Raw genomic sequence first — 26,586 nt, forward strand, 5'->3', positions numbered from 1 at the left:
AACCGAGCTGAGGAAGGCGCTGCATGTTGGGGAGGTGTAGTTGTTACCGAAATTACCTTGAAGTGGCGTAAACATAAATGAGGGGAATGGTGCATGAAGCTGAATGATGATGGTAATGAGGATGACGATGATGATGATGATGACAACGCTGCTGTCATAGAAAACATATTTCTAAACATAACAAAAATAGTTTACGTCATAACACAACAGAACGAGGTAACTGTAAAGGCATAATAAAACTAATGCCTGTGTGTGTGTGTGTGTGTGTGTGTGTGTGTGTGTGTGTGTGTGTGTGTGTGTGTGTGTGTGTGTTAAAATATTGCATAACTGTCATAGCAAAATAAAATACTATAATCATAAAATATTGCATAACTATCATAGCAAAATAAAATACCATAATAATCATAAAATATTGCATAATTGTCATAGCAAAATAAAATACTATAATAATCATAAAATATTGCATAATTGTCATAGCAAAATAAAATACTATAATAATCATAAAATATTGCATAACTGTCATAACAAAATAAAATACTATAATAATCATAAAATATTGCATAATTGTCATAGCAAAATAAAATACTATAATAATCATAAAATATTACAAATAAAATACTGTACTAATCATAAAATATTGCATAACTGTCATAACAAAATAAAATACTATAATAATCATAAAATATTGCATAACTGTCATAGCAAAATAAAATACTATAATAATCATAAAATATTGCATAACTGTCATAACAAAATAAAATACTATAATAATCATAAAATATTGCATAACTGTCATAACAAAATAAAATACTACTATAATAATCATAAAATATTGCATAACTGTCATAGCAAAATAAAATACTATAATAATAATAAGTATGAGCCGTGACAAAACATACCAAACTACTACTATTATTGACCATGACAAAAATAAAATAAAATCTGAGTAATGTTGCAAATAAAAACAGAGAAGAAAAGCTCTATAAAACATATCTCTTAAGGCTAGGCTGTAACATTCTAAAGGAAGTAACAAAGATGAGAATCACCACCAGGGAGGGAATGATGAGGGCCCAGTATTGTATCGTGTGGCATAACGGTCTGGCTGGCTGGCTTGTACCCATTATAAAAAAAATAGTCTCAGCTGGAGTAAGAACGAAGCCTCTGCCTTTTAAGTAATAGAAGGGAGTGGGAGCGTGACAATTAAATCCCAATGACACCCCCCCCCCCCCCAACTCTCTCTCTCTCTCTCTCTCTCTCTCTCTCTCTCTCTCTCTCTCTCTCTCTCTCTCTCAAACTGCACGATACTTGATATACATTGTGTGTGTGTGTGTGTGTGTGTGTGTGTAGCAGGACAAGAAGGGAAGGCAAAAGTGAGAAAAGATAAACACACACACACACACACACACACACACACACGCTCACGGTATGCTCTCTGACTCCGAACGAGAAGAAGAATAAGAAGAATAAGAATAAGAAGTAGAAGAAGAGAAAGAAGAAATAGAGGAACAAGAAGAGGAGGAGACGTTAGAAAAATAAAATGATGATGACGATGAAGGAGGACAAGAGGGAAGAGGACGAGGACAAGGAGGACGAGGAGGAGGGGGAGGTGGCAATTCGTCTTCAGAGTCTCACGAAGTAGCGGAGGCGAGGGCGGGGGCGGCAGCTCCTGGGGACACGGGCAGCACTGAGGGCAAGCTGCTATCAGACGCGAACTCCGGGGTGCCGCTGCGGCCGTCAAGGGGCTGCCTGACCAACCCGTGGGAAGGCCAGACGCTGTGTGCCGCCTCCAGGTGACACAGGCGCGGGGAGCTGCCGGTGGTGAGGGCGTGGGAGAGGCAGGTGTGGGCGTAGTAGTGGCGGAGGTCCGTACCCAAGATGAACTCGAAGAAGCGTCTCAGCGGGAGGATGTGACTTTGCTGCGCCGTCCAGTCCGTCAGGAAGTCCTCGATGATGTGATGGATGCGTGCGGGGCGTGGCAGGGGAGTCTTGGCCCATTTGTTCATCATCTCGGCCTCTGTAACCAGCACCAGGGTTGTCAGGGCGGTTACCATTACTAGCAATACCCTCTAAACAAGAATTCTTAATCTGTATATCTCTTCCTCCGCAACCATCATCAGCATTGTCATTTGTTCATCATCTCGAATTCTGTAACCGTCATACCTTCTATATAACCAATCTACTACTACTACTACTACTACTACTACTGCTACTACTACTACTGCTACTACTATAACAACTATCCCTAATCTATTCATCATATCGGCTTCTGCAAACGTCACCAGCTTCGTCATTTGTTCATCATCTCAGCTTCTTCAGCCATCACCAGTGCTGTGAGTGCCGTTACCTTCACCACTATTCCTCCTCCGTCACTGTATCCTAATCTCTTTATCATCTCTCCTCTGTGGCCATCACCAGCATAGTCAGCAATTACCGCTATCTTCAACAAAACGATTAAGTAACACCCACGGCACCAACAACAGGGCTGCTATTTGAAAGGTTATCATACTATATCTGAATCCTGTCTTTGCAGCTTGATGTGGCAGTGTGAAGGAGAAGCTCTTTAGCCAAACGGATCGTATAGGAAAGAGCAAACGGCCAGTGAATAGATAAAGTATAGCATGTGAAAAATAACACCCACGGCACCTACTGGGCTACTATTTGAAAGGTTATCATACTATATCGGATGCCTGTCTTTGCAGCTTGATGTGACAGTGTGAAGGAGAAGCTCTTTAGCCAAACGGATCGTATAGGGAAGAGCAAACGGTCAGTGAATAGATAAAGTATAGCATGTGAAAAATAACACCCACGGCACCTACTGGGCTACTATTTGAAAGGTTATCATACTATATCTGAATCCTGTCTTTGCAGCTTGATGTGGCAGTGTGAAGGAGAAGCTCTTTAGCCAAACGGATCGTACAGGAAAGAGCAATCGGCAGTGAATAAAGATATAGCATGAAAAAAAACCACGGCACCCACTACTACTACTATTGACTGTCTTTGCAGCTTGATGGGCAGAAGGAGAAAGAAGCTGCTCAATCGATCGTACAGGAAGCAGGAAAGAGCAATCGGCAGTGAATAAAGATATAGCATGTGAAAAATAGATTACTCAACTTATCTACTTCTTTGGTATCTTAAACGCCCACATGCGGTAAGGGCCCAGCGTTGCCAGATTATCGTATTCACCACATCGTCTTTATTATTTTTAAGCCTCAAACTCTCGTACCTACACACATAACGACAGAAAATTGAAGTTAGCGTTAAAACTCCTATTTACTGATGTTGTTTATTTGTTTTTGCATTTGTTATTGGTCAGAAACTACAAAAATGGAATGCGATGAGTACGATAATTTGCCAACGCTAGGTAAGGCTTTCGCAGAGGTTGTGTGGGGAGTTTTATGAGCATAGTGACTGTTTACGCGTTATCAGTGATGTTCCTCCCTCCTAGCATTTTGAGGTTATCACGTTCAGATTAAGAAGTGTTGGGTCATCGTCGTTCAAGGAAGAGATGTCAAGTTCTCGCGAAGTGGAAGCGGGATGGATGAGGTAAAATGAGTCACCTTCCAGTCAGTCGGTCAATTAATCAGTAAGTCAGTCTATCACTCAAAATCAGTAAGTCAGTCTATCACTCAAAATCAGTAAGTCAGTCTATCACTCAAAATCAGTAAGTCAGTCTATCACTCAAAATCAGTAAGTCAGTCTATCACTCAAAATCAGTAAGTCAGTCTATCACTCAAAATCAGTAAGTCAGTCTATCACTCAAAATCAGTAAGTCAGTCTATCACTCAAAATCAGTAAGTCAGTCTATCACTCAAAATCAGTAAGTCAGTCTATCACTCAAAATCAGTAAGTCAGTCTATCACTCAAAATCAGTAAGTCAGTCAAGCAATCAAGCAACTAATCAGCGAGTCAGTTAATTAGCCAGTCAGTATATCACCCGGTCAGTCAAATAAATAATTAATCAATAAACAAACCAAGAAATAAACCACTCAAATCAGCCAGTCGGTCATTCAAATAATCAATCAGTTAATCAATCAGTCAATCAATCAATCAGTTAATCAATCAATCAGTAAGTCAATCAGTCAGTCAACCAATCAATTCGTCAAGAAAATCAATTAATCAAGAAATAAACAGAGCCTGGCATGACGGGAATGAGAAGGGGGAGGGAGGAGGAGGAGGAAGAGGAGGAGGAGGAAGAGGAGGAAGAAGGGGATGAAGGGGAAGAGGGTCACTGAGGGCATACCTGTGGGGAGCCTCTTGAAGTAGTAGAGGACGGGATGAAGGAAATTAAACCGGGGTGCCGAGGAAGGAGAGGAGGAGGAGGAGGAGGAGGAGGAGGAGGAGGAAGAGGAGGAAGAAGGGGATGAAGGGGAAGAGGGTCACTGAGGGCATACCTGTGGGGAGCCTCTTGAAGTAGTAGAGGACGGGGTGAAGGAAATTGGACCGATGTGCCTCGACGGGGTTGCCTATCGCCCTGTCCGTCCTGAAGGTGTCTTTGTCGGGGCCGGAGTAGTCGGGGCCGTATTCCATCAGCACCACGACCAGCTCCCCGACCTCACGCCCCGTCAGTTCCTCCAGCTGGGCCAGGAGATGCACCGGGAACTCCTGAAGCAGCTCAAATCGCCGCCCGCCACTGGGAAAAACAGGACTTAGCTTAGTTAAGTTTGAGGGTAAGTGCTGTTTTAGGTTACGTTCGCCATTCCGTCAAAGAGCTATAAAAAAGGAGTGAAGGGACAGAAATAGCCACGAAGGGAGAGGAGGAGGAGGAGGAAGAGGAGGAGGAAGAAGAAGATTGCGATTATAGGTTAGAGGTTTAGGAGTGCTGATAATTTACGTTCGCTAATCAGTAAGAGGCTCAGGTTAGTTAGGGTATAGTTAAGAGTGCTGTTGGGATATAGGTTCGTCAATCCGTAAAAGACATTCGTAAAAGTACTCTTATCGTCAAAGCTACACACTGGATGGGCTTGAGCCTAAGTATAAGAATCAGGTGTTGTTGAAATGAAGATATGTTTATAATAGTTCATGTTAATGGACCGTATACGTATGGCAGCGCCAGCGCCACCTGCCCTGTCTGTCACTGCAGGCAGTTCCATAGAATAAATTTTAGATTAGGTTCGTGCGTCTGCCTCTCTCTCTCTCTCTCTCTCTCTCTCTCTCTCTCTCTCTCTCTCTCTCTCTCTCTCTCTCTCTCTCTCTCTCCATTTCAAAACAAACTCGACTGCTACTTCTTCCCTCTTAATATTTGCAAGGCAGAAATGAAAAGTCCTGATGGCCATTTATTGAGGTTTCCTTTAGATTTAACGGACAAACTACACTCTGGACCATAGGATGTGTGTCTATGTAAATCTATGTAAATAATAATCAATGTAAATCTCTCCCTCGTGTACTCACTCTCTCAGGAGCACCACGTCGGCGAGCTCCCCGAACATCTGGTAGGTCCCCGAGGCTTCGTTCACGCGCCGCACCAGCACCGTCATCAGGTCCTGGAGCCCGTGCGAGGAGACGGGCCAGCGCCGCCCCTCCAGCCGCCACTCCAGCAGGCGGTGCAACGTGCGGACTGGGGGCGAGGGAGAGCACGTTACTGGAGGTGGATTTCCTTTTTCATTGTGGAGGAGGCTCAGATTGGTACCGGCACATCAACTATTTCAAAGTCCAAAAAGGAGATCAGTAAGTTAGTGTTTGTTAGGTTCATGATACAGAAAAAGGGTCGAACTACCACCAGGGTCATGAAAGTACCAATGGAAATACCCGGATGTCCTAAGAAAGCCTTGTCAAATATGTGTTTCCTAGGTTCATGGTACAGAAGAAGGGTCGAACTACCACCAGGGTCATGAAAGTACCAATGGAAATACCCGGATGTCCTAAGAAAGCCTTGTCAAATATGTGTTTCCTAGGTTCATGGTACGGAAGAAAGGTCAAACTACCACCAGGGTCATGAAAGTACCAATGGAAATACCCGGATGTCCTAAGAAAGCCTTGTCAAATACGTGTTTCCTAGGTTCATGGTACGGAAGAAAGGTCGAACTACCACCAGGGTCATAAAAGTACCAATGGAAATAGCCGGATATCCTACGAAAGCCTTGTCAAATACGTGTACCTGGGCTCCGAAATGTTTAAGAATACGACCTTCATTCTTCTCTTGGGGGTCTCATGCAGCTATCCAGACCCCACCTTACCTACGTCAAAAACAACACGCCTCCTATACTTCATCTGTTCTTACCGAGGGTGCATTCCCTTTTTCAGAATTTTATCTAAGGGAGCACACGGAGGAAGGTGCTCAATTTTTCTGTACGGGGCAATAGATATCCAACCCCCAGCACCCGCCTCCTATACTTGATCCGTCCTTATTGGGGATGACTTTGCTTTCTCAGAAGTTCACGGGGAAGGAAGGAGCTCAGTTTATTTTTATAGGGAATATTCGCTTTGACGCTTTCCATACCCCACCTTAACTACGCCACTATCTACACGGCTTCCATAATTCATTTGATATTACTGGAAGTGGATTTGCTTTCCCAGAATTTCACGGGGGAGGAAGGGGCTCAGTTTATTTTTATAGGGAACATTCACTTTCCATACCCCACCTTAACTACGCCACTATCTACACGCATCCCATACTTCATTTGCTTTTACTGGAAGTGCATTTGCTTTCTCAGAATTTCACGGGGAAGGAAGGAGCTCAGTTCTATTATAGGGGAAGGAAGGAGCTGAGTTTATTTTTATAGGGAACATTCACTTTCCAGACCCTACCTTAACTACGCCACTATCTACACGCATCCCATACTTCATTTGCTTTTACTGGAAATGCATTTGCTTTCCCAGAATTTCACGGGGGAGGAAGGGGCTTTTCTTTAATAGGGCACCTCGGCTTTCCAGACCCCACCTCAGCTACACCACAACCTGCACGCATCCCATACTTCATTTGCGTTTACTGGAGCTGCCTTTGCCTTCTCAGAATTTCATGGGGAAGGAAGGGGCTCAGTTCTATTATAGGGGACCTTGGCTCTCCAGACTCCACCACCGCTATGCCGTTAAGAACACTCCCTCTGTCTACTCACACTAGCTTCGAATGTAAGTCCTTCCTCCATTAACTAAACGTCTCCTTCACCTCGTCTGTTCATATTAGCTTGAAAATAAGTCCTTCTTCCTTCCTTAATGGTATACGTAGGTGAAGAAGGGTGGGAAGGAGGGAGGGGAGGAAGATGGAAGAGAAAAGATTATGGTATACTTAGATGAAGAAGGATGGGAAGGAGGGAGGGGAAGAAGATGGAAGAGAAAAGATTATGGTATACTTAGATGAAGAAGGATGGGAAGGAGGGAGGGGAGGAAGATGGAAGAGAAAAGATTATGGTATACTTAGATGAAGAGGGATGGGAAGGAGGGAAGGGAGGAAGATGAAAGAGAAAAGATTATGGTATACTTAGATGAAGAAGAGTGGGAAGGAGGGAGGGGAGGAAGATGGAAGAGAAAAGATTATGGTATACTTAGATGAAGAAGGATGGGAAGGAGGGAGGGGAGGAAGATGGAAGAGAAAAGATTATGGTATACTTAGATGAAGAAGGATGGGAAGGAGGGAGGGGAGGAAGATGGAAGAGAAAAGATTATGGTATACTTAGATGAAGAAGGATGGGAAGGAGGGAGGGGAGGAAGATGGAAGAGAAAAGATTATTGTATACTTAGATGAAGAAGGAGGGGAAGGAGGGAGGGGAGGAAGATGGAAGAGAAAAGATTATGGTATACTTAGATGAAGAAGAGTGGGAAGGAGGGAGGGGAGGAAGATGGAAGAGAAAAGATTATGGTATACTTAGATGAAGAAGGATGGGAAGGAGGGAGGGGAGGAAGATGGAAGAGAAAAGATTATGGTATACTTAGATGAAGAAGGATGGGAAGGAGGGAGGGGAGGAAGATGGAAGAGAAAAGATTATGGTATACGTAGGTGAAGAAGGATGGGAAGGAGGGAAGGGAGGAAGATGGAAGAGAAAAGATTATGGTATACGTAGGTGAAGAAGGATGGGAAGGAGGGAGGGGAAGAAGATGGAAAATATTATGGTATACGCATGTGTGTTCATCCTTGTCCAGTCCACAAACCAACCCAATACACTCGAATCAAAGGTAGATGGAACAGGTGGCTTTTCTTTTTTACAACTCAAGGGCAACAAAAAGAAGATATAAAAAAAGCCCGCTAACTGTTGCTCTCATATGGGCATGGGCGGGAATGTATTTAAATTCAACCTGCACATAGTATAATCCTTTTAATCCACAGCTTCATCCACACACCCAACCACTCTATGCTCCCTCCCCAACCCCGGCAGTGGAAGACAGTGGAACAGGTGACTTTGTGTTATGGTGGCAAGGATGGCATGGGCGGAAATCGTATCTAAATATAACCACACGTAGTATAGCCTTCAATCCCCTGCTTCATCCACGCATTCTTCTTTTTTTACAGCAGAGGAGTCAGTTCAAGGGCATAAAAAAGGAAACAAATATGAAAAAAAAGCCCGCTACTCACTGCTCCTATAAAGAGTTAGAGTGGCCGAAAGATAGGTCGATTTCGGGAGGAGAGGTGTCCTGATACCCAACCAATCCTATACTCCCTCCCCCACCCTGGCACTGGTAGACATTCCAACAGGTGACATTGTATTGGTGGTGGCTGGGGCTGGAGTAGGCGGGAATGCTCTTAAATATAACTAGCACATACCTGTAGTCCTTAATCTCCAGGTATGTGCTGGTTAAACTTTTCAAGCATCTCTCCTCGGCTGACTGAACTTAAAGAGAATCCCCTGTTCCACGCACGCACACCCAGCCCACCTGTGTATCTGAAGCCGTGGATGAAGCCCCCGGCGGACTTGCGGTAGTCGAGCGAGTGCGTGGCGGTGCCGGCAAAGTAGAGCCCCGGCACACTCTGGGACTCGAAGGTGTGCTTGATCGCGGGGAACTTCGGCTTCTTCGCGGAGGGGCCGGCCTGGGTGGTGCTGGGGGAGGGATAGATACATAGATAGATAAGAGATATACACTTTGATAGATAGACAGACATATAGATGGATACAGATGAAGTAGTTGATCTATTTTCAGTTTTTCGTGTTACTCGTTTTGTTTTTCATACACTGAAGATAATTATTGATGGAGGAAATAGGCAGTTACATAGGTGGATATAAGAGGCAGATAGAGATAGACAGAGATAGATAGATAGATAGATAGGAAGATAGACTAATTGGCCTATCATTTGTTTTTTCGTGTTACTTAAGTAGGGAGTTACATAGATGGATATAAAAGGCAGATAGAGATAGACAGAGGTAGATAGAGATAGATAGATAGGAAGATAGACTAATTGGCCTATTATTTGTTTTTTCGTGTTACTTAGGTAAAGAGTTACATAGATGGATATAAAAGATAGACAGAGATAGATAGAGATAGATAGATAGGAAGATAGACTAATTGGCCTATTATATGTTTTTTTCGTGTTACTTGTTTTGTTTTTATTATTGAACATAAGAACGTAAGGGGCGGAGGGATGTGTGTTTGGAATGGGACTGAGGGAAGGAGAATGGGAATAAGGTAAAGAATGGGTGGCAAATCGTAATTGTACTTTTATTTATTTATTTGTATTTATTTATTTATTCTTACAGCAGAGGAGTCAGTTCAAGGGCATAAAAAAAGGTAGCAAATGTTAAAAAAAAGCCCGCTACGCACTGCTCCTAAAAAGACTTAGAGGAGTTGCCGAAAGATTGGTCAATATCGAATATCTTCTAGTTTTTGTTTATTTTTCTTCTTGTTCTTAGTCTTTTTTTTCATTTGTCTCTCTGTACTTCGCTGATCATTGTAGGAACACTCAAACTTGTCCTCCTACCTGGCAGCAACAACATAAGGTAAAGCATGGGTAGCAAATCGTAATTGTACCGTTATCATGTTAATTTAATATCTTCTAGTTCTTGTTTATTTTTGTTCCTGTTCTTTTTTTTCATTTGTCTCTCTGTACTTCGCTGATCATTGTAGAAACACCCAAACTTGTCCTCCCACCTAACACAGCAACGACACACTGCTCCGATCAAAATGGGAATAGCGACATTCATGGATGCAAATAAGATTCCTTTTTACACCTTCATAAGTTTTCTTTCCAGGTGGCACACGACCGGCTCTTGCAGACTCCTTACGTTCTTATGTTCTTATATACGGGTAAGTTTTTCGTTTAGCCCTCGGTCCGGTCTGTTCCCTTGAGGGGCTGTTACACTGGGAAGATTTTCCGTGGATCTTCAGTCACACCATGATTTCCGCTAGCGTGGTTCTCATTTGTTTCTTATTATTGCTGATGATGATGATGAGTAATACCGTCGTCCTTCAGGGAAATCTACCGTAGCTTTGGAAGATCATGGACACGTCAGAAAACCACGGAAACATGAAAACCACGCTAGCGGAAATCGTGGTTTGACTGAAGATCCACGGAAAATTTGCCTAGTGTGATAGCCCCTTTAACCCGTCCGCTGCGATTGCCACGGATTTTGCCTTCACTGGTAGCCTGGTAAAATATAGTCCCAGGTCTTTCTCTGCCTCTGTGGTGGATAGTGGAGTGTTTTCCATGTGGTATTGGTGTGCTGGATATCCGCTTCCAAATCCAGGACTTTATATTTTTCTTCATTGAATTGTAGCAGCCACTTTTTGTTCCACTCCTGTAGCTTGGTGGTGTCTTCTGGTAGGAAATCCACAGTCAAGGGGTTAACCGTCATCAGCACCATCCCAGGCCGGGGGAGGAAAGCAATACTCCACACGCTCATTTGCACACCTGTCCGCACCGCCCACACCTTACGGGCTTCGGTGCCTCCTCGCCGCCTCACCTGTCTGGCTTCAGGAGCACACCTTGAAACCGCCGGGGCTACACCTGCGAGTGGCAACAGTGATGCTGCTGATGATGGTGATGATGATAGTGTAGTATGTATGTATGCGGGCTTTTTTTTTTTATTATTGTTTACTTTTTTGGGTGCCCTTGAGCTGTCTACTTTGTTGTAAAAAAAAAGAAAAAAAAGTGACCCGCCCTTCTGCAGAGAGCCTCCTAAACTCCGCCAATGGGGTACCTCTTTGGATGACTGGTTAAGGAGTGGCTTTCCTATTTCGCCGGTCGCTGGTTCGACCCCCGGGGCCAGTAAAACCCTTTCCGGGTCTGGATTGATTTCTCGTGTTTTTCGTGGCATGCAGAAGTCGTGTGAAAGTATAGTAAAGGGAGGTTCCAGATAGTTACAGTAGTGGTGGTGGTGATGGTGGTGAAAGGGAGGATATGCTACAGGGAATGGGGAGTTGTGTTTTTTTTTTTTTACAGCAAAGGAGACAGATTAAAGGCTTAAAAAAAACAATAATGAAAAAAAGCCCGCTACTTACTGCCCCTAAAAAGATTGTAGAGGAGTGGCCGAAAGAGAAGTCAATTTCGGGAGGAGAGGTGTCCTGATACCCTCCTCTTGAAAGAGCTCAAGTCGTAGGCAGGAGGAAATACATATGAAGGAAGATTGTTCCAGAGTTTACCAGCGTAAGGGATGAAAGAGTGAAGATGCTGGTTAACTCTTGCATAAGGGGTTTGAACAGTATATGGATGAGCTTGAGTAGAAAGTCGTGTGTGGCGAGGCCACGGGAGGGGGGGAGGCATGCAGTTAGCAAGTTCAGAAGAGCAGTCAGCATGAAAATACCGATAGAGGACAGAAAGAGAGGCAACATGGCGCCGGAATTTAAAAGGTAGAAGACTATCAGTAAGAGGAGGAGAGCTGATGAGACCAAGAGCCTTAGACCCACTCTGTCCAGAAGAGCTGTGTGAGTGGAACCCCCCCAGTGCATGTATGTATGGTGGTATGTATGGTGGTGGTGGAAGGGAGGATATGTTACAGGGTATGGGGAATTGTGGTGGTGGTGGAGGATGACAAGAGATGATGATGAGGAGGAGGAAGAGGGGGAGGAGGAGGAGAGGAAGGGACAAGCCGTGAAGAGGATGAGGATGATGATGATGATGAGGAGGAGGAGAGGAAGGGGGACAAGCCGTGAAGAGGATGAGGATGATGATGATGATGAGGAGGAGGAAGAGGGGGAGGAGGAGGAGGAGAGGAAGGGGGACAAGCCGTGAAGAGGATGAGGATGATGATGATGATGAGGAGGAGGAAGAGGGGGAGGAGGAGGAGAGGAAGGGACAAGCCGTGAAGAGGATGAGGATGATGATGATGATGAGGAGGAGGAGGAAGAGGAGGGCATGATAACAACATTAATAATAACAAAAATATTGATAGACAGGTAGACAGTTGTAGTGGTAGTAGTAGAAGTAGTAACAATAACAAAAACAGACGTACTTGTGAAAAATAGAGAAGTCAAACTTGAAGCCGAGGCAGCGGAGGACGATATCGTAGCCTCCGCGGAAACAGAAGTTGTCGTACGGGGTGTCGGGGGTGACTCTTTGCATCTTTGACGCCTCCTCGACTGCTGCGGGGTTGGGGGGGTGGAGGGGTGGAGGGGGGCAGAGGGACAGACAGACAGACATTCATTTAGAGATAGAATATGCAAACTAAAAACTCTTAGGTTGGTAATATAAGCTTATCACATTAACAATTTCTAAAAGGTTAAACAGGGGGTCAGTCGGGTTCTAATGAGTGTTTCCTTAGGTTCACGGTACAGAGGAAGGGTCAAACTAACACCAGGGTCATGAAACTACTCCTGGAAATGCAAACAACTCCTACGAAAGCCTTGTCAAGTAGGTGTTCTTGGGCGGCGAAATGTCTTGTAAAACGACCCTTTAAACCTACAGATAAGCATAGAAGCATATATACACACGATCCGATTCCCTTCCTCAACCATTCCTTCTTAATAAATCTTTGCATTACGAACAGTTATTCAAAGGACTTACAGAAATGAAAAACTCTCTCACTCTATCTACCTATCTATCTACTTACCAATGCCTCTATCTATCTATCTATGTATTTATCTATCTGTGGATCTATCTATCTATATTTATGTATCCATCTATCTGTCTAGTATATCAGATAATAAATCAATTAATTACTCATTCAATCTTCCTATCTATCAATCAATGCCTCCTTCCCTCTCTCAATCCATCCATCCCTCTATCTATCTCTTGACCTCACCTTTTTCGTCTTGTGATTTCTGGTACTCGTCGTTCGCAAACTCGACGAAAATCTTGCCCTTGCGTCTCTGCAGCATCATGTCCTCAACGGAGGCTTCCAGGAGGCCGTCCAGCGACTTCAGTTGGTACGTGTCGATGAGGTCGTTGTTGATGGCTCTGTGAGGGAGGTAGTGATAATAGTAGTAGTAGTAGTAGTAGTAGTAGTAGTAGTAGTAGTAGTAGTAGTAGGAGGAGGAGGAGTAGTAGTAGTAGTAGTAGTAGTAGTAGTAGTAGTAGTAGTAGTAGTAGTAGTAGTAGTAGTAGTAGTAGTAGTAGTAGTAGTAGTAGTAGTAGTAGTAGTAGTAGTAGTAGTAGTAGTAGTAGTAGTAGTAGTAGTAGTAGTAGTAGTAGTAGTAGTAGTAGTAGTAGTAGAAGTAGTAGTAGTAGTAGTAGTAGTAGTAGTTGTAGTAGTAGTAGTAGTAGTAGTAGTAGTAGTAGTAGTAGTAGTAGTAGCAGCATACCTGAGATCACCGACGTAGTGCGTGTTAAAGGAGAATCGAGCCCTGCTTCGGGACACCATATGGACGTAGTCGGTGGCCTCGTAGATGGCGCTGGCTGTCTCGAAGGCCGCGTTACCTGCCCGAGCAAAGACGAGAGCTCATTACCTCACAAGCCAGGTAGGATATAAAGAGGAGGAATCAGGAAAGGGGACGAAATGAAAAGAAAACCACACAGACACTTTTCAAACCACCGGAAACACATATGAATTTATGAAACACCACTAAAGCTTTCACAGACTCACAAACAACCACATACTCCTTTACAACCCATAAAGGCGATGTTTAAACCACTGCAGACACTTTTAAAGCCCCATTAATGCCTTCACAGCCCCACAGACAACCTAAAAACCTTCAAGGACACCTCCAAACGCCTTTAAACAATACTAATCTCACCAGCAACCCTTTTTTTGGGAACCCTTCATGACTAGTGCACGATAGCTATTATAAGAGAGGGAACCTTGCTCTCGCGATAAAGCCTAGTAAAAAACGGCAAATATCCCAACTTCTAGACTACAATGTGTCTAGGCTAGTCATGAAGAGTTCCAAAAAGTAGGTTTTTCAGAGATCAAAACCGTCCCCGCCGATAGCATCAGCAACCCCCCCCCCCACAAAAAAAAAAAAAGGTCTTACTGGAGCATCTTTGTCACCTGGCACCTCAACCCTCCCCCTCTTCCCCAACCCTCTCCCCCCTCCCCTCACCTGCCTCTATCGTGCCTTATTAGCGCCACACACCTGTCCATGACGTCTGATTTTGCGGGTTTTGTTTATGTGATCCAGATAAAGTGCTCTCTCTCTCTCTCTCTCTCTCTCTCTCTCTCTCTCTCTCTCTCTCTCTCTCTCTCTCTCTCTCTCTCTCTCTCTCTCTCTCTCTCTCTCTCTCTCTCTCTCTCTCTCTCTCTCTCTCTCTCTCTCTCTCTCTCTCTCTCTCTCTCTCTCTCTCTCTCGTGACCTTGGCCCACTTATGCACCCCTTCAGGTAGTCGTCAGGTGCTCGGAATACACCTGAGAGGAAGCGTGAGGTGAGGGATGGAATTATAGTGTGTGTGTGTGTGTGTGTGTGTGTGTGTGTGTGTGTGTGTGTGTGGATTGACTTTCTATACTACTGATACACGATTCATACACTATTAATACCGTCTTTTAACACTTATTATCATCATCATCATTAATTGCTATTCACTATTCAATCAAACTGTTACATTCAGAGCAGATTCCGGACCTCTGGAATGCGTCAGCTCCTGTTGCTTCTCTCACGGCGATAAGAATGCAAGGAATACCAAAATCTTCATGTGAAAACGTTTGGAATATCTCTGAGACTCCCGCTTTTGTGTGATTCCAAAGAGGGGGAGAGGGAGGGAAGGAGAGGGGAAAGGAAAAGAGAGAGTGAGAGGAAGGAGGGGTAGAGAGAGAGAGAGAGAGAGAGAGAGAGAGAGAGAGAGAGAGAGAGAGAGAGAGAGAGAGAGAGAGAGAGAGAGAGAGAGAGAGAGAGGATGATGATAGGGAGGGAAGAATAGGTTGAGCTTCCACTATAAAGTATTTGTGATATGTGAGTTATGTATGTATGCATGTATGTAATGTATGTATGTATGTTATGTATGTTATGTATGTATGTATCAATATATGTATACGGAAATAAAACGAAATATAGACACAGAGAAATAAAAAAAATAAGTATGTATCGATGCGAAAATAAAATATAAGAATTAAATATAAAAAAAAACCCGTAAATTCAACACACAACGCTCTCCCCTGCCAAAAAAACAATAAGACGCCAACAGGAAACCAAAACAGTATTACCAACACCAGCAAAACAAAAACAAACAGAAAACATGGACCATCCCTCATCCCCCAAAAAGCACTCACTCACCCCTTCCGAGGATAAGCACTTTCTTTCCCTCGTAGAAGGCCGGGTCGATGGGCAGCGCCTCGTAGCCCAGGGCGAAGTGGGCGCCGGGGAAGGTGGGGATGCTGGGGACGCTTATGCCCGTAGCCACCACCACCGTCCTGGAGGGAGAAGAGGAGGAGGGGTTTGTTGTGGTGTGAGGGAATGGAGGAAGACAAGGGAAGGGAGGAGGAGGAGGAGGAGACCAGATGCTGATGCGTGTTTGGACTAGTTTACATGTGGTGAGGGGCTGAAGGAGGAGGTTAGGAAGTAGGAAGAAGAATGATAGTGGAGGAGATGGAGGAGGAGGAAGATGAACAGGAGTGGGCGAGGAAGTAACAGGATGAATAATAAGAGATGGAAGAGAAGGAGACGAGGGAGTTGAAAGAGAGGTACCTACTGCAGGAATGGTGATGGTAAAGTTGATGAGGATAGTAGTGAGGTACTCTTGAACACCTCCTGTGGCCTAATAGTACACAGCGATATATGCACTTACAAGGGGCGGTCGATCTTTACTTGCACTCTGAGGGACTATTACACTGGGCAAATTTTCCGTGGATCTTCAGTCAAACCACGATTTCCGCTGCGTGGTTCTCATTTGTTTCTTGTTATTGCTGCTGCTGATTGTGAGTAAAACCGTCGTGAAGTCTACCGTAGCTTTGGAAGATCGTGGACACGTCAGAAAACCACGGAAATATGAGAACCACGCCAGCGGAAATCGTGCATGGTTTGACTGAAGATCCACGGAAAATTTGCCCATCTGCTTGCCCAACCGTTAAGGCGTTTGCACTATCAACATACCTGCTTGATTTGCTCCACTTAACCACTGGACCCATAAATATCTCCCCTTATCCCCCTAAACCCTTGGAATTTCTTTGTCTATCTTCTTGAAGCTCAATTGATCCAACTTGTATTCGTTGCTACGGACCCTGATACCAACTTAAGATACCTACCTACCTGTCTACCTACCCACCTCCTACCCACCTACTTACCTACACACACATTCATTGCTCTGGACCCTATTATCTACCTATCTACCTGTCTACCTACCCACCTACTTACCTACACACACATTCATTGCTCTGGACCCTATTATCTACCTATCTACCTGTCTACCTACCCACCTACTTACACCCACATTCATTGCTCTGGGCCCTATTATCTACCTATCTACCTGTCTACCTACCCACCTACTTACCTACACACACATTCATTGCTCTGGACCCTATTATCTACCTATCTACCTGTCTACCTACCCACCTACTTACCTACACACACATTCATTGCTCTGGACCCTATTATCTACCTATCTACCTGCCTACCTACCCACCTACCCACCTACCCACCTACCTACCTACACACACATTCATTGCTCTGGACCCTATTATCTACCTATCTACCTGCCTACCTACCCACCTACTTACCTACACACACTCATTGCTCTGGACCCTATTATCTACCTATCTACCTGTCTACCTACCCACCTACCTACCTACCTACCTTCTACCTGCCTACTTATCTATACACACAAACATTCATTGCTACCGGCACTAATATCTACCTACCTATCTACCTGTCTACCTCTCCCCCCCCTTCCCTACACACACCCGCACGAGTAGCGTCTGCCGTGTTGGTCCCTGAGGCTGAAGTGGCCCAGGGGATGCGCCGCAGTCTCGGGGTGTCGCCGCAGCTCCCGCACCGCCGTGTTGTGCCTCACCCGCAGCCCCAGACGCCCCGCGAACTCCCCGAGGTACCGCACCATAGCGTCGGCCTGCAGGGGAAGAGGACGGAGCAGCGTTGCCAGATTATCGTATTCACCACAACGTATTTATCATTTTTAAGCCTCAAACTCTCGTACCTACACAAATAACGACAGAAAATCATCAAAGTTAGCATTAAAACTTATTTATTGAGGTTTGTGTTTTTTGCTATAGTTATCGGTCGGAAACAACGAAAATGCAAAGCGATGAGTACGATAATTTGGCAACCCTGGGACGGAGACTGAAGACCAGCGTTGCCAACTTATCGTACATAAAACATCGCGATTATCAGTTCCAGGCCCCAAAACTTTTCTACCCACACAGATAACGAAATTCCAGTTAAAGTTATCGTTAAAATCATTATTCATTGGTGTCTGTTTGCGAAAGCTGTACGTTAGAAACCGGAAAATACGATGTGCTGAGTGGCTGAGTACGATAATTTGGTAACGCTGCTGAAGACTGTGGCGAGGTAGGGAGCTGGCTGGGGTTGGACGGGGCAGGGTATGTTGAGGGGGTTAAATTTTAAGCTTATGTTGCAGGAGGTTCAGGAAGAAAACATGAAGGAAAACGGAAACACAGACACAAACACTCATCACAAACAGGGCTAGGGGCTTCTGGTGGGACGGGGCAGGGTATGTTGACGGGGCTAAATATTAAGCTTATGTTGCTGGAGGTTCAGGAAGAAAACATGAATTAAAACGGAAACACAGACACAAACACTCATCACAAACAGGGCTGGGGGTTTCTGGGGCGGGGAGCGGAGTGTTGACGGGGCTAAAAATAAAGGTGCAATATATTCAGGCAGTAAAAACGAGGATACACAAACACAGACACAAACACACATTACAAACAGGACAGGGAACTTCCTTGGGTGGGGCGGGGCTGGACGGGGCACCTGCAGTAACAAGGCTAAATTTTAAGGTGCAGTTGATTCAGGCAGGACAAACAGAGAAACACAAACACAGACACAAACACTCATCACAAACAGGACTGGGGGCTTCTGGGGTGGGACGGGGCATTTTGACGGGGCTAAAACCAAAAGTGCATTAGATTCAGGAAAGACACTCGGATGAAGACGCAAATATAGTCACGAACATAAACTCCTACGGCCATGAAACTCTTCTATAAATACTGAGATACACAAATAATAGACAAACGCAGACTCACGTGGCCGCTAAACTCTATAGATGGCAAAGCACATAAACACAGAGGCAAACATAAACTCCTTCGGTCCAAAACTTCTCTATAGATACCAAGACACACAAAGGAACACAAACAGAACCTCATGTGGGCGTAAAACTCTTCAATAGATTCTTTTTTTACAACAAAGGAGGCAGCTCAAAGGCACAAAAAAAGGAAACAATAATAAAAAAGCCCGCTGCTCGCTGCTCTGAAAAATAAAGAATCAAAAGAGGTGGCCGAAAGAGAGGTAAATTTCGGGAGGAGGCGCGAGGGAAAAACAGACAAAAGAAACTCAGACGGTCCGAAAACTACAATATAAGCTCCGTGGAAAAGGGAAGCAAACTGCCCATGTATTAGAGACAGGTCAAGCAACAACGACGAACACCATGCAAATAATCGTCCAATCTATCCCTCAGTCTATCAATTTATTTTTTTACAGCAGAGGTGACAGTGCAAGGGCGTAAAAGAAAAGAAAACAATATGAAACAAAAGCCCGCTACTTACTGATCCTAAATAGAGTAGAGTGGCCATATAGAGAAATCAGTTTCGGGAGGAGAGGTGTCCTGATACCCTTAGACTGTGAAATATCTTCCACCCCAAATACAGGAGCGATGACTAACATACAAACAGCTAGTCATCATATTTACTGTACCTCCCCATACCCCGACCCCCCCACCCAAAAAAGAGGCTGTAACGAAAACCATGCCAATCATCCAATCTGTTTCTCTCTGTCTATCAATATTTTTAGACTGTGATATACCTTCCACCCCAAATACAGCAGCGGTGGCTAACATACAAACAGCTAGTCATCATATTTACTGTATCTCCCCATACCCCGACCCCCCCACCCAAAAAAAGAGGCTGTAACGAAAACCATGCCAATCATCCAATCTGTTTCTCTCTCTATCAATATTTTTAGACTGTGATATACCTTCCACCCCAAATACAGCAGCGGTGACTAACATACAAACAGCTAGTCATCATATTTACTGTACCTCCCCATACCCCGACCCCCCCACCCATAAAAAGAGTCTGTAACGAAAACCATGCAAATAATCATCCAATCTGTTTCTCCCTGTCTATCAATATTTTAGACTGTGATATACCTTACACCCCAAATACAGCAGCGGTGACTAACATACAAACAGCTAGTCATCATATTTACTGTATCTCCCCATACCTCCACCCCCCAAAAAGAGAGGCTGTAACAAAAACCATGCAATAGTTAACCATACCAACCATATCGCCCCACCCCCCAAAAATAAGAGGTAGCAGCGAAGACCAAACACACAGACGTCAAATCCATCAAACACCAACAAACACAGAGATAACAGAGAAGGGAAAACATGCAAACAGTCATCAAATGTATCTACAACGCTCAAAATATATAGAGATTGCAGCGAAAATATTACAGTCAATAGTCTCTCTCTCTCTCTCTCTCTCTCTCTCTCTCTAGCTATCTATCTATCTCTCCTCACATCGGGGAAGAACTCGGAGGAGAAGTGTCTGAAGAGGAGCGAAGGGTCGTGCGAGAGGAGGGAGTTCCAATCGTGCCTCATGTTGAACTCCGCGTTGGTGCTGCCCGTGTGCCTCTTGTTGATGCTGATGAGGCGGCGGTGGCGAGGGTACTCCGTGAAGAAGCTGCCTGCGAGGGGAGAGAGACGGAGAGGTGGTGAGCGAAGTGGTGGAAGGGAGAGGAGGGGAGACAGGGAAGGGGTGAGGGAGAAAGGTGAAGAAGCTGCCTGTTACATGAATGGAGAGACAGGGAAGGGGTGAGCGAGGTAGTGGTGGTGGGGGTGGGGAGAGAGGTGAAGAAGCTGCCAGTGAGGGAAGAGATGGGGAAGTAGTGAGAGGGATGTTGGAAGTAGCGGAGAGGTGTGAAGCTGCCTGTTACATGAATGGAGAAACAGGGAGAGGGTAAGCGAGGAGGTGGTGGGGGGGAGGAGAGAGGGAGAATACTGACATACGAAGGAGAGGGGGGGGGGAGTGGTGTGATGGTGGTGGAGAGGTGGAGAAGCTGCCTGTTACATGAATGGAGAGACAGGGAAGGGGTGAGCGAGGAGGTGGTGGCGGGGGTGAAGTGAAGATACTGCATATTACGTGAAGGGAGACAGGGAGCGAGGTGGTGGTAATGGTGGTGGAGAGGTGGAGAAGCTGCCTGTTACGTGGAGAGGCAGGGATGCGGAGAGCGAGGTGGTGGTGGAAGAAAACAAGGAAAGCGGTGAGCGAGGTGGTGGGGGTGTGTGGAGGTAGCTGAGGAGGGTGTAAGGAGATGAGAGAGATTAGGACTCCATAGTTGTGTTGATATATTGATTTCTTCCTAGTTGTGTTTTGTTTTTGTATTTACAGTCTCCGAGGTGAGTGGAAGGCATGGACTGAGCTCTTCTTTCTTTTATTATTTAGTGTCTTAAAACAACAAACCAATTATATGCAAAAAGAAATAAGTAAGAAAGAAGAAATGATAGATAGATAGATATTACATGATAGACAGATAGATAAATAAAGATAACAGACACATTAACTACACGAGAAAATACCAGAATAAAAGAAAATACTTAATAAAAAGTAAAGAAAAAAATGAAAACAAGAGGAAGTCAAGAGGAGCAGGCTGAAGTTGGCTGCATCTCCTCTTGATTATCCTCCTCCTTTGTACTCTTCCTTGCCTGCACCATCTTACCTCCCCCCCCCCCAAGCCTCCACCCACACCTCATTCATTACAGTATTACCTCCTTAATCTCTCTCTCTCTCTCTCTCTCTCTCTCTCTGCCCATCCGTCTGTCAATCTCACTGTCTATTATTTGTCTGACTCTGTCTCTTTACCTGTTTGTCTGCCTTAATGCTTGCTTGCCTGTCTGCCTACCTGTCTCTCTGTTTGTCTGCTTATCTGTCTGCCTGTCTGTCTGCCTGTCTATCTACCTTCTTGCCTGCCTGTCTGTATGTCTATCTGCCTCTCCAGCACTATAAAGCAACATATAATTCATGCAGATGTCTTGCGTGTGAAAATATGTATATTATCACAGTATTACTTTATCAGAATATGTAGGTTTGTCGTTCTAAGAAAAAAAATAAAAGTGGCTTAAGATAAGGAACACAATCTCAAGGTGGAGACAGTGGAACGCCAGCACTCCTCGGGCGAGCAGCCGGGTGGCCCTTCTACGGAGGCGAAGTTAACCCGTGGGGTCATCCTCGCTTTGGGCCACCCCTCCGCGGTCAAGTCGACCAGTCGGCTGCTCGCACGAGTACCGCTACGGGTGTCAGCTGGGCCCCTGCCCAGAGAGCCCGTGCCTCCGTCGCTGCTCGCCGGCTATTACCCGTGGCTGTGGCGGCGGCGGAGGCGTCCCTATACCCGCCGCACGCCAGCGGCGGGTTCCCCCCTGCGACGGGCCGTCGTAAGACAAAGGCCCGTTCCCCCTATTTAGGGGGTAAATCCCACGAAGAAGAAGAAGGTGGAGTAGGTAAACTTTGAAGTCACCCTTACAAATAGCCAGCCAGGGTAAATAAAAGAAAACTGCTTTTAGAGAGGACTTAGCAATACACCACGTTTAGCTATTTTGGTGTTCATATTTCGGTATGGTCTCTCTCTCTCTCTCTCTCTCTCTCAAAATTTCACTGTCTTAAGGAAACGGATGTGCACTCTTGACGATGGAGATAGTGTATCAGCTGATCGGCCGGCCCGGCGCGTGACTCAGAGCGGGCCGGATCTGAGCTTCGTGCTATTAATAATTATTAGTGTTCTAGGACAGCCCTCAACCAACGTCTATTTATATTCAACTGAGGCAAAGTCACCCATTCGTTGCTGTTTTAATGCAGAAGGGTCGTGTAGTCCGTGATCAGTATTTTGTATGTATTTAGCAGATGTGTACATATAACTGGCCTTGCACACTCCGGTCCGCCCTCCTCGGCGGGCGAAACGTTGGCAGAGCCACAGCAGATCGTGGCGTGTGGGGCTGCCCTTGGCCTCCGCATCATGGTACAGCCGGGCAAGGCAGTCAACGTGTGGCGTGGCCTGACGGACGGCGCGTGTGTAGGCGGGGCGCTCCGACGCGGCCTTGAGGCGCGATGCCACAATGTCACTGACTTTCGTTGCAAAAATGTTATCAATAGTGGCACAGACGAACAAAAAAATATGACAGTGCCAAAGACTGAGACACGGTGCCGTAGAGTGAGAGAGAGAACCATAGTGACACAGTGCCACGATGTAACAGTGCGCCATAAGATGACAGGGTGCCAAGAAGTGACAGTGCCAAAAATAGACACAAACAAGTGTCACTAAGTGGGAGGCAATGCCCCTATGACAGACAGTGCCATACAGTGACAGAGTCCCATAAAGTGAGTGCCACAAAGTGACAGTGCCACACAGGGGCACCGACTGCGGGCTACTAAGGGACAGACTGAGAGCCACAGACTAATAGCGCTTACTTGATAATTAATGAGAGCATTCATTTAAATAGATCAACTAGGCGCGAGATTAATCAGTGATCCTCCCAGCGGGTTAGTGTCTATCTATACTGTATGGAACGGCGGCCATGCATGAGGCGCCTCTGAGCTCCCACTATCCTGCTTGCGTTATCTCTATCTCTCTGTCTGTCTGTCTGTCTGTCTGTCTGTCTCTCTCTCTCTCTCTCTCTCTCTCTCTCTCTCTCTCTCTCTCTCAACCGTAGCTTATTGCCATTCCACACGCGCAAGGAGAAAGATGAACGCCCAAAAATAGCTTTATAACAGGACGCGGACAAATGACTCCTTCGGGGAACCGGCGGCGCAGAGGAAACGGAAAGAAAAGAAACCGAGAAGAATGAAAGAAAGATAAAAGATGATATAATTCGAGATACTACCGCACGTGCTCCGTCTTAATCTTCCCCTTCAAGACACCTGCCACAAGTTAATTACAGCGAGTCCGTCAATTATAGGATAAGGAAGAAATGAGGTAAGACAGGTAAGGAGAACGAGAGAAAGGGAAAGGCAGAGAGAGAGAGAGAGAGAGAGAGAGAGAGACAGAGAGAGCGCGAGAGAGAGAGAGAGAGAGAGAGAGAGAGAGAGAGAGAGAGAGAGAGAATCCTGCTTCCTGTCCTATATATGTTTTTTTTTCTAAGCACACAAATACCCACCCACGCCCTTACTCCCCCCCCCCCCCCACACACACACACACACGCTGAGCTATTTTCTTCCTACTAGACTCATCTCTTTCATTCCTCTCTGTGATCTCTTCAGCCCTTCCTGCTAACCTCTCCACCTCCTCCTGTCTCTTGCTTTCATCCCTCTTCTCTCTCTCTCTCTCTCTCTCTCTCTCTCTCCATTCCTCTATATTTTTTTTTCACTGTAACCCTTTTTCCGACAATCATTCTTCTATTTTTGTACCTGCTTCTTAACTCCTCCTGTTCCTCCTCCTGTTCCTCCTCCTCCTCCTCCTCCTCATTAGTGTTATCCTATTCTCATCTCTCACGTCCCTTTCCTGCTCGCTAGTTTGCTAAAGAACAGTCGTAGGAGGAGGAGGAGGAGGAGGAGGAGGAGGAGTCTTGTTCTTTTATATCTTCCTTCCAAGCACGTGTATCTATAGTTCCCTTCCTCACCACTCATCCCTTATCTTCCACTCCCTCCCTTCCTCTCTCCTCATCCTTTCCCCTCTCCCCTCTTCCTTTGGTCTTTTTTATCCTTATTCAAACTGCGTGCATCTGTGCTCTCGTGTCTCTCACCTCTCATGCCTTATCCTCCACTCCCTCCCTCTCTTCCCCTCTCCTCATCCTTTCCCCTCTCCCCTCTTCCTTTGGTCTTTTTTATCCTTATTCAAACTGCATGCATCTTTACTCTCGTGTCTCTCACCTCTCCATCCCCTCCCTTCCTCTTCTCTCTCTCTTTCTCCTCTTGTCCTTTCCCCTCCTCACCTGTCCCTTCTACCTCTTATCTTCCACTTCCTCCATTTCTCTTCTCGTGCCCTCTAATCATCCTTCCCTCTCTCCCTTTTACCTTTTATCCCTTCCCTTCCTCTAATCTTTCTCTCTCCTCTCCCTTCTAAGTCTTACCTGTCATCCCCTCCCTGACTCCCTCTCTTCCCCTCTCCCCTTCTCTCCCCTCTCACAGTGCAAAATTCATATAATTCATTACCAAGAAAGACCTTGTTTTTCATACTCATCACGGACCTAATAGCAATTTTACCTCATTACACGACACCTACGCCTGTATACAAGTTTTTTTTATATAATTTGCTTCAGGTGTAATGCTATAATAATTCTCTTGCTAGTTATTCTCCTTCTCCTTGTGTTTCCTCTATTTCTCCTCTTCCTAATCTTTCTCTTCCTTCTTCTCCTTATTTTTCTCCTCCTTATGCTTTTTCTATTTCTCCTCTTCCTACGCCTTCTCCTCCTTCTTCTTATTGTTCTTCTCTTGTTGCTTCTTCTATTTCTCCTCTTCCTACGCTTTCTCTTCTTGCTTTCTATTTCTCCTCTTCCTACGTTTCTCTTCTTGCTTTCTCCTCCTAATTATTCTCCTCCTGTTACTTCTTCTATTTCTCCTCTTCCTTCTTCTCCTTATTGTTCTCCTCTTTATGCTCCTTCTATTTCTCCTCTTCCTACGCCTTCTCTTCCTTCTCCTCCTTATTGTTCTTCTCTCGTTGCTTGTTCCATTTCTCCTCTTCCTACGCTTTTTCTTCATTCTCCTCCTAATTACTCTCCTCCAGATGCTCTTCTATTTCTTCTCTTCCTACGCTTTCTCTTCCCTCTTTCTCCTCCTAATTTTTCTCCTCCACTTGGTTCTTCTATTTCTCCTCCTCTTACATTTTCTTCTTCTTTCTCGGTTTCTCCTTCTAATTATTCTCCTCCTGGTATTTCTTCTATTTCTCCTTTTTCTACGCTTTCTCTTCTCCCTTTCTCCTCTTAATTATTCTCCTCCTCTTGCTTCTTCTATTTCTCCTCCTCCAACATTTTCTTCTTCTTTCTCGGTTTCTCCTTCTAATTATTCTCCTCCTGGTATTTCCTCTATTTCTCCTCTACTTACTCATTCTCTTCTTTCTCTTCCTAATTATTCTCCTCCAGCTGTTTCTTCTGTTTCTTCACTTCATACGCTTTTCTCTTTTTTTCTCGCTTTCTTTCTCGTTCGCTTCACCGGTATACTTTTTTTTTTTAGTATAATTCGGGTGTAATATTCTAATGATACTTCTCCTAATTAACTCTCCTCCCAGTGCTCCTTCTCTGCCCTTTTCCTAGTACTCTTTTCTCTTCTTTCTCGCCTCCCCTGTCGTTCGCTATCTCCCCCTGAAGACCTAAACTTAATTTCAAGGGTTGGAGGGCAAGGAAAAAATGACAGAGGAAGGAGAAATAAAGTTAAAGAAGATATTATGTGAGGTAAAAGTCGGTGGTAAAAGGGAAGGAAGGTGAGATAGTGAGGATTAACAGGTAGAAAAGAGGAAAAAAAAAGAGAAATACAGGTGAGGAAGAGGTGTGAGGAAGGGATAAATGAAGGAAAGGGAAGAAAATGAGAGTTAAAGAAGATGATGTGAGGTAAGAGGCTGTGGAAAAAGGGAAGGAAGGTGAGATAGTGAGGATTAACAGGTAGAAAAGAGGAAAAAAAAGATAAATACAGGTGAGGAAGAGGTGTGAGGAAGGGATAAATGAAGGAAAGGGAAGAAAATGAGAGTTAAAGAAGATGATGTGAGGTAAGAGGCTGTGGAAAAAGAGAAGGGAGATGAGAAAGAGAGGATCGACAGGTAGAAAAGAGGAAAAAAAAGAAATTAAGGTAAAGAAGAGGTGTGAGGTAGGGATAGATGGAGAAAAGGAAAGAAAATGAGCTAAAAAAAAAGATAATGTGAGGGAAGAGTCGGTGGAAAAAGGGAAGGAAGGTGAGATAGTGAGGATTAACAGGTAGAAAAGAGGAAAAAAAGAGAAATACAGGTGAGGAAGAGGTGTGAGGAAGGGATAAATGAAGGAAAGGGAAGAAAATGAGAGTTAAAGAAGATGATGTGAGGTAAGAGGCTGTGGAAAAAGGGAAGGGAGATGAGAAAGAGAGGATTGACAGGTAGAAAAGAGGAAAAAAAAAAGAAATTAAGGTAAAGAAGAGGTATGAGGTAGGGATAAACGGAGGAAAGGAAGGAAAATGAGAAGCTGAATGATTGTAAGGAATATAGAAAACAACTTAAAGA

At 44.8% G+C, this 26,586-nt stretch overlaps 1 protein-coding gene across 2 annotated transcripts in view; it reads right to left on the reverse strand.

Annotated features, from left to right (window-relative positions):
* Positions 1 to 659: 659 nt before the first annotated feature.
* The window catches only part of LOC126981549 (FAD-dependent oxidoreductase domain-containing protein 2-like), a 33,526-nt gene continuing 7,599 nt past the window's right edge, over positions 660 to 26,586 (reverse strand). Inside the window, exons 2-11 of one of the 2 annotated variants that reach the window (XM_050832807.1) lie at positions 19,937 to 20,103; positions 17,124 to 17,287; positions 15,502 to 15,638; positions 13,600 to 13,714; positions 13,101 to 13,255; positions 12,312 to 12,438; positions 8,803 to 8,966; positions 5,389 to 5,554; positions 4,392 to 4,630; positions 660 to 2,014 (exon numbers count right to left, since the gene is read on the reverse strand). In XM_050832807.1, the coding sequence (XP_050688764.1) occupies positions 1,629 to 2,014; positions 4,392 to 4,630; positions 5,389 to 5,554; positions 8,803 to 8,966; positions 12,312 to 12,438; positions 13,101 to 13,255; positions 13,600 to 13,714; positions 15,502 to 15,638; positions 17,124 to 17,287; positions 19,937 to 20,103 (1,820 nt within the window). In that variant the 3' untranslated portion in view covers positions 660 to 1,628. Of the gene's footprint in view, positions 2,015 to 4,391; positions 4,631 to 5,388; positions 5,555 to 8,802; positions 8,967 to 12,311; positions 12,442 to 13,100; positions 13,256 to 13,599; positions 13,715 to 15,501; positions 15,639 to 17,123; positions 17,288 to 19,936; positions 20,104 to 26,586 lie in introns of both variants that reach the window. The other variant, XM_050832806.1, reaches the window with a different exon arrangement.

This window comes from Eriocheir sinensis, chromosome 48, assembly GCF_024679095.1.
Source record: "Eriocheir sinensis breed Jianghai 21 chromosome 48, ASM2467909v1, whole genome shotgun sequence".
Classification (NCBI taxonomy): Eukaryota; Metazoa; Arthropoda; class Malacostraca; order Decapoda; family Varunidae; genus Eriocheir; species Eriocheir sinensis.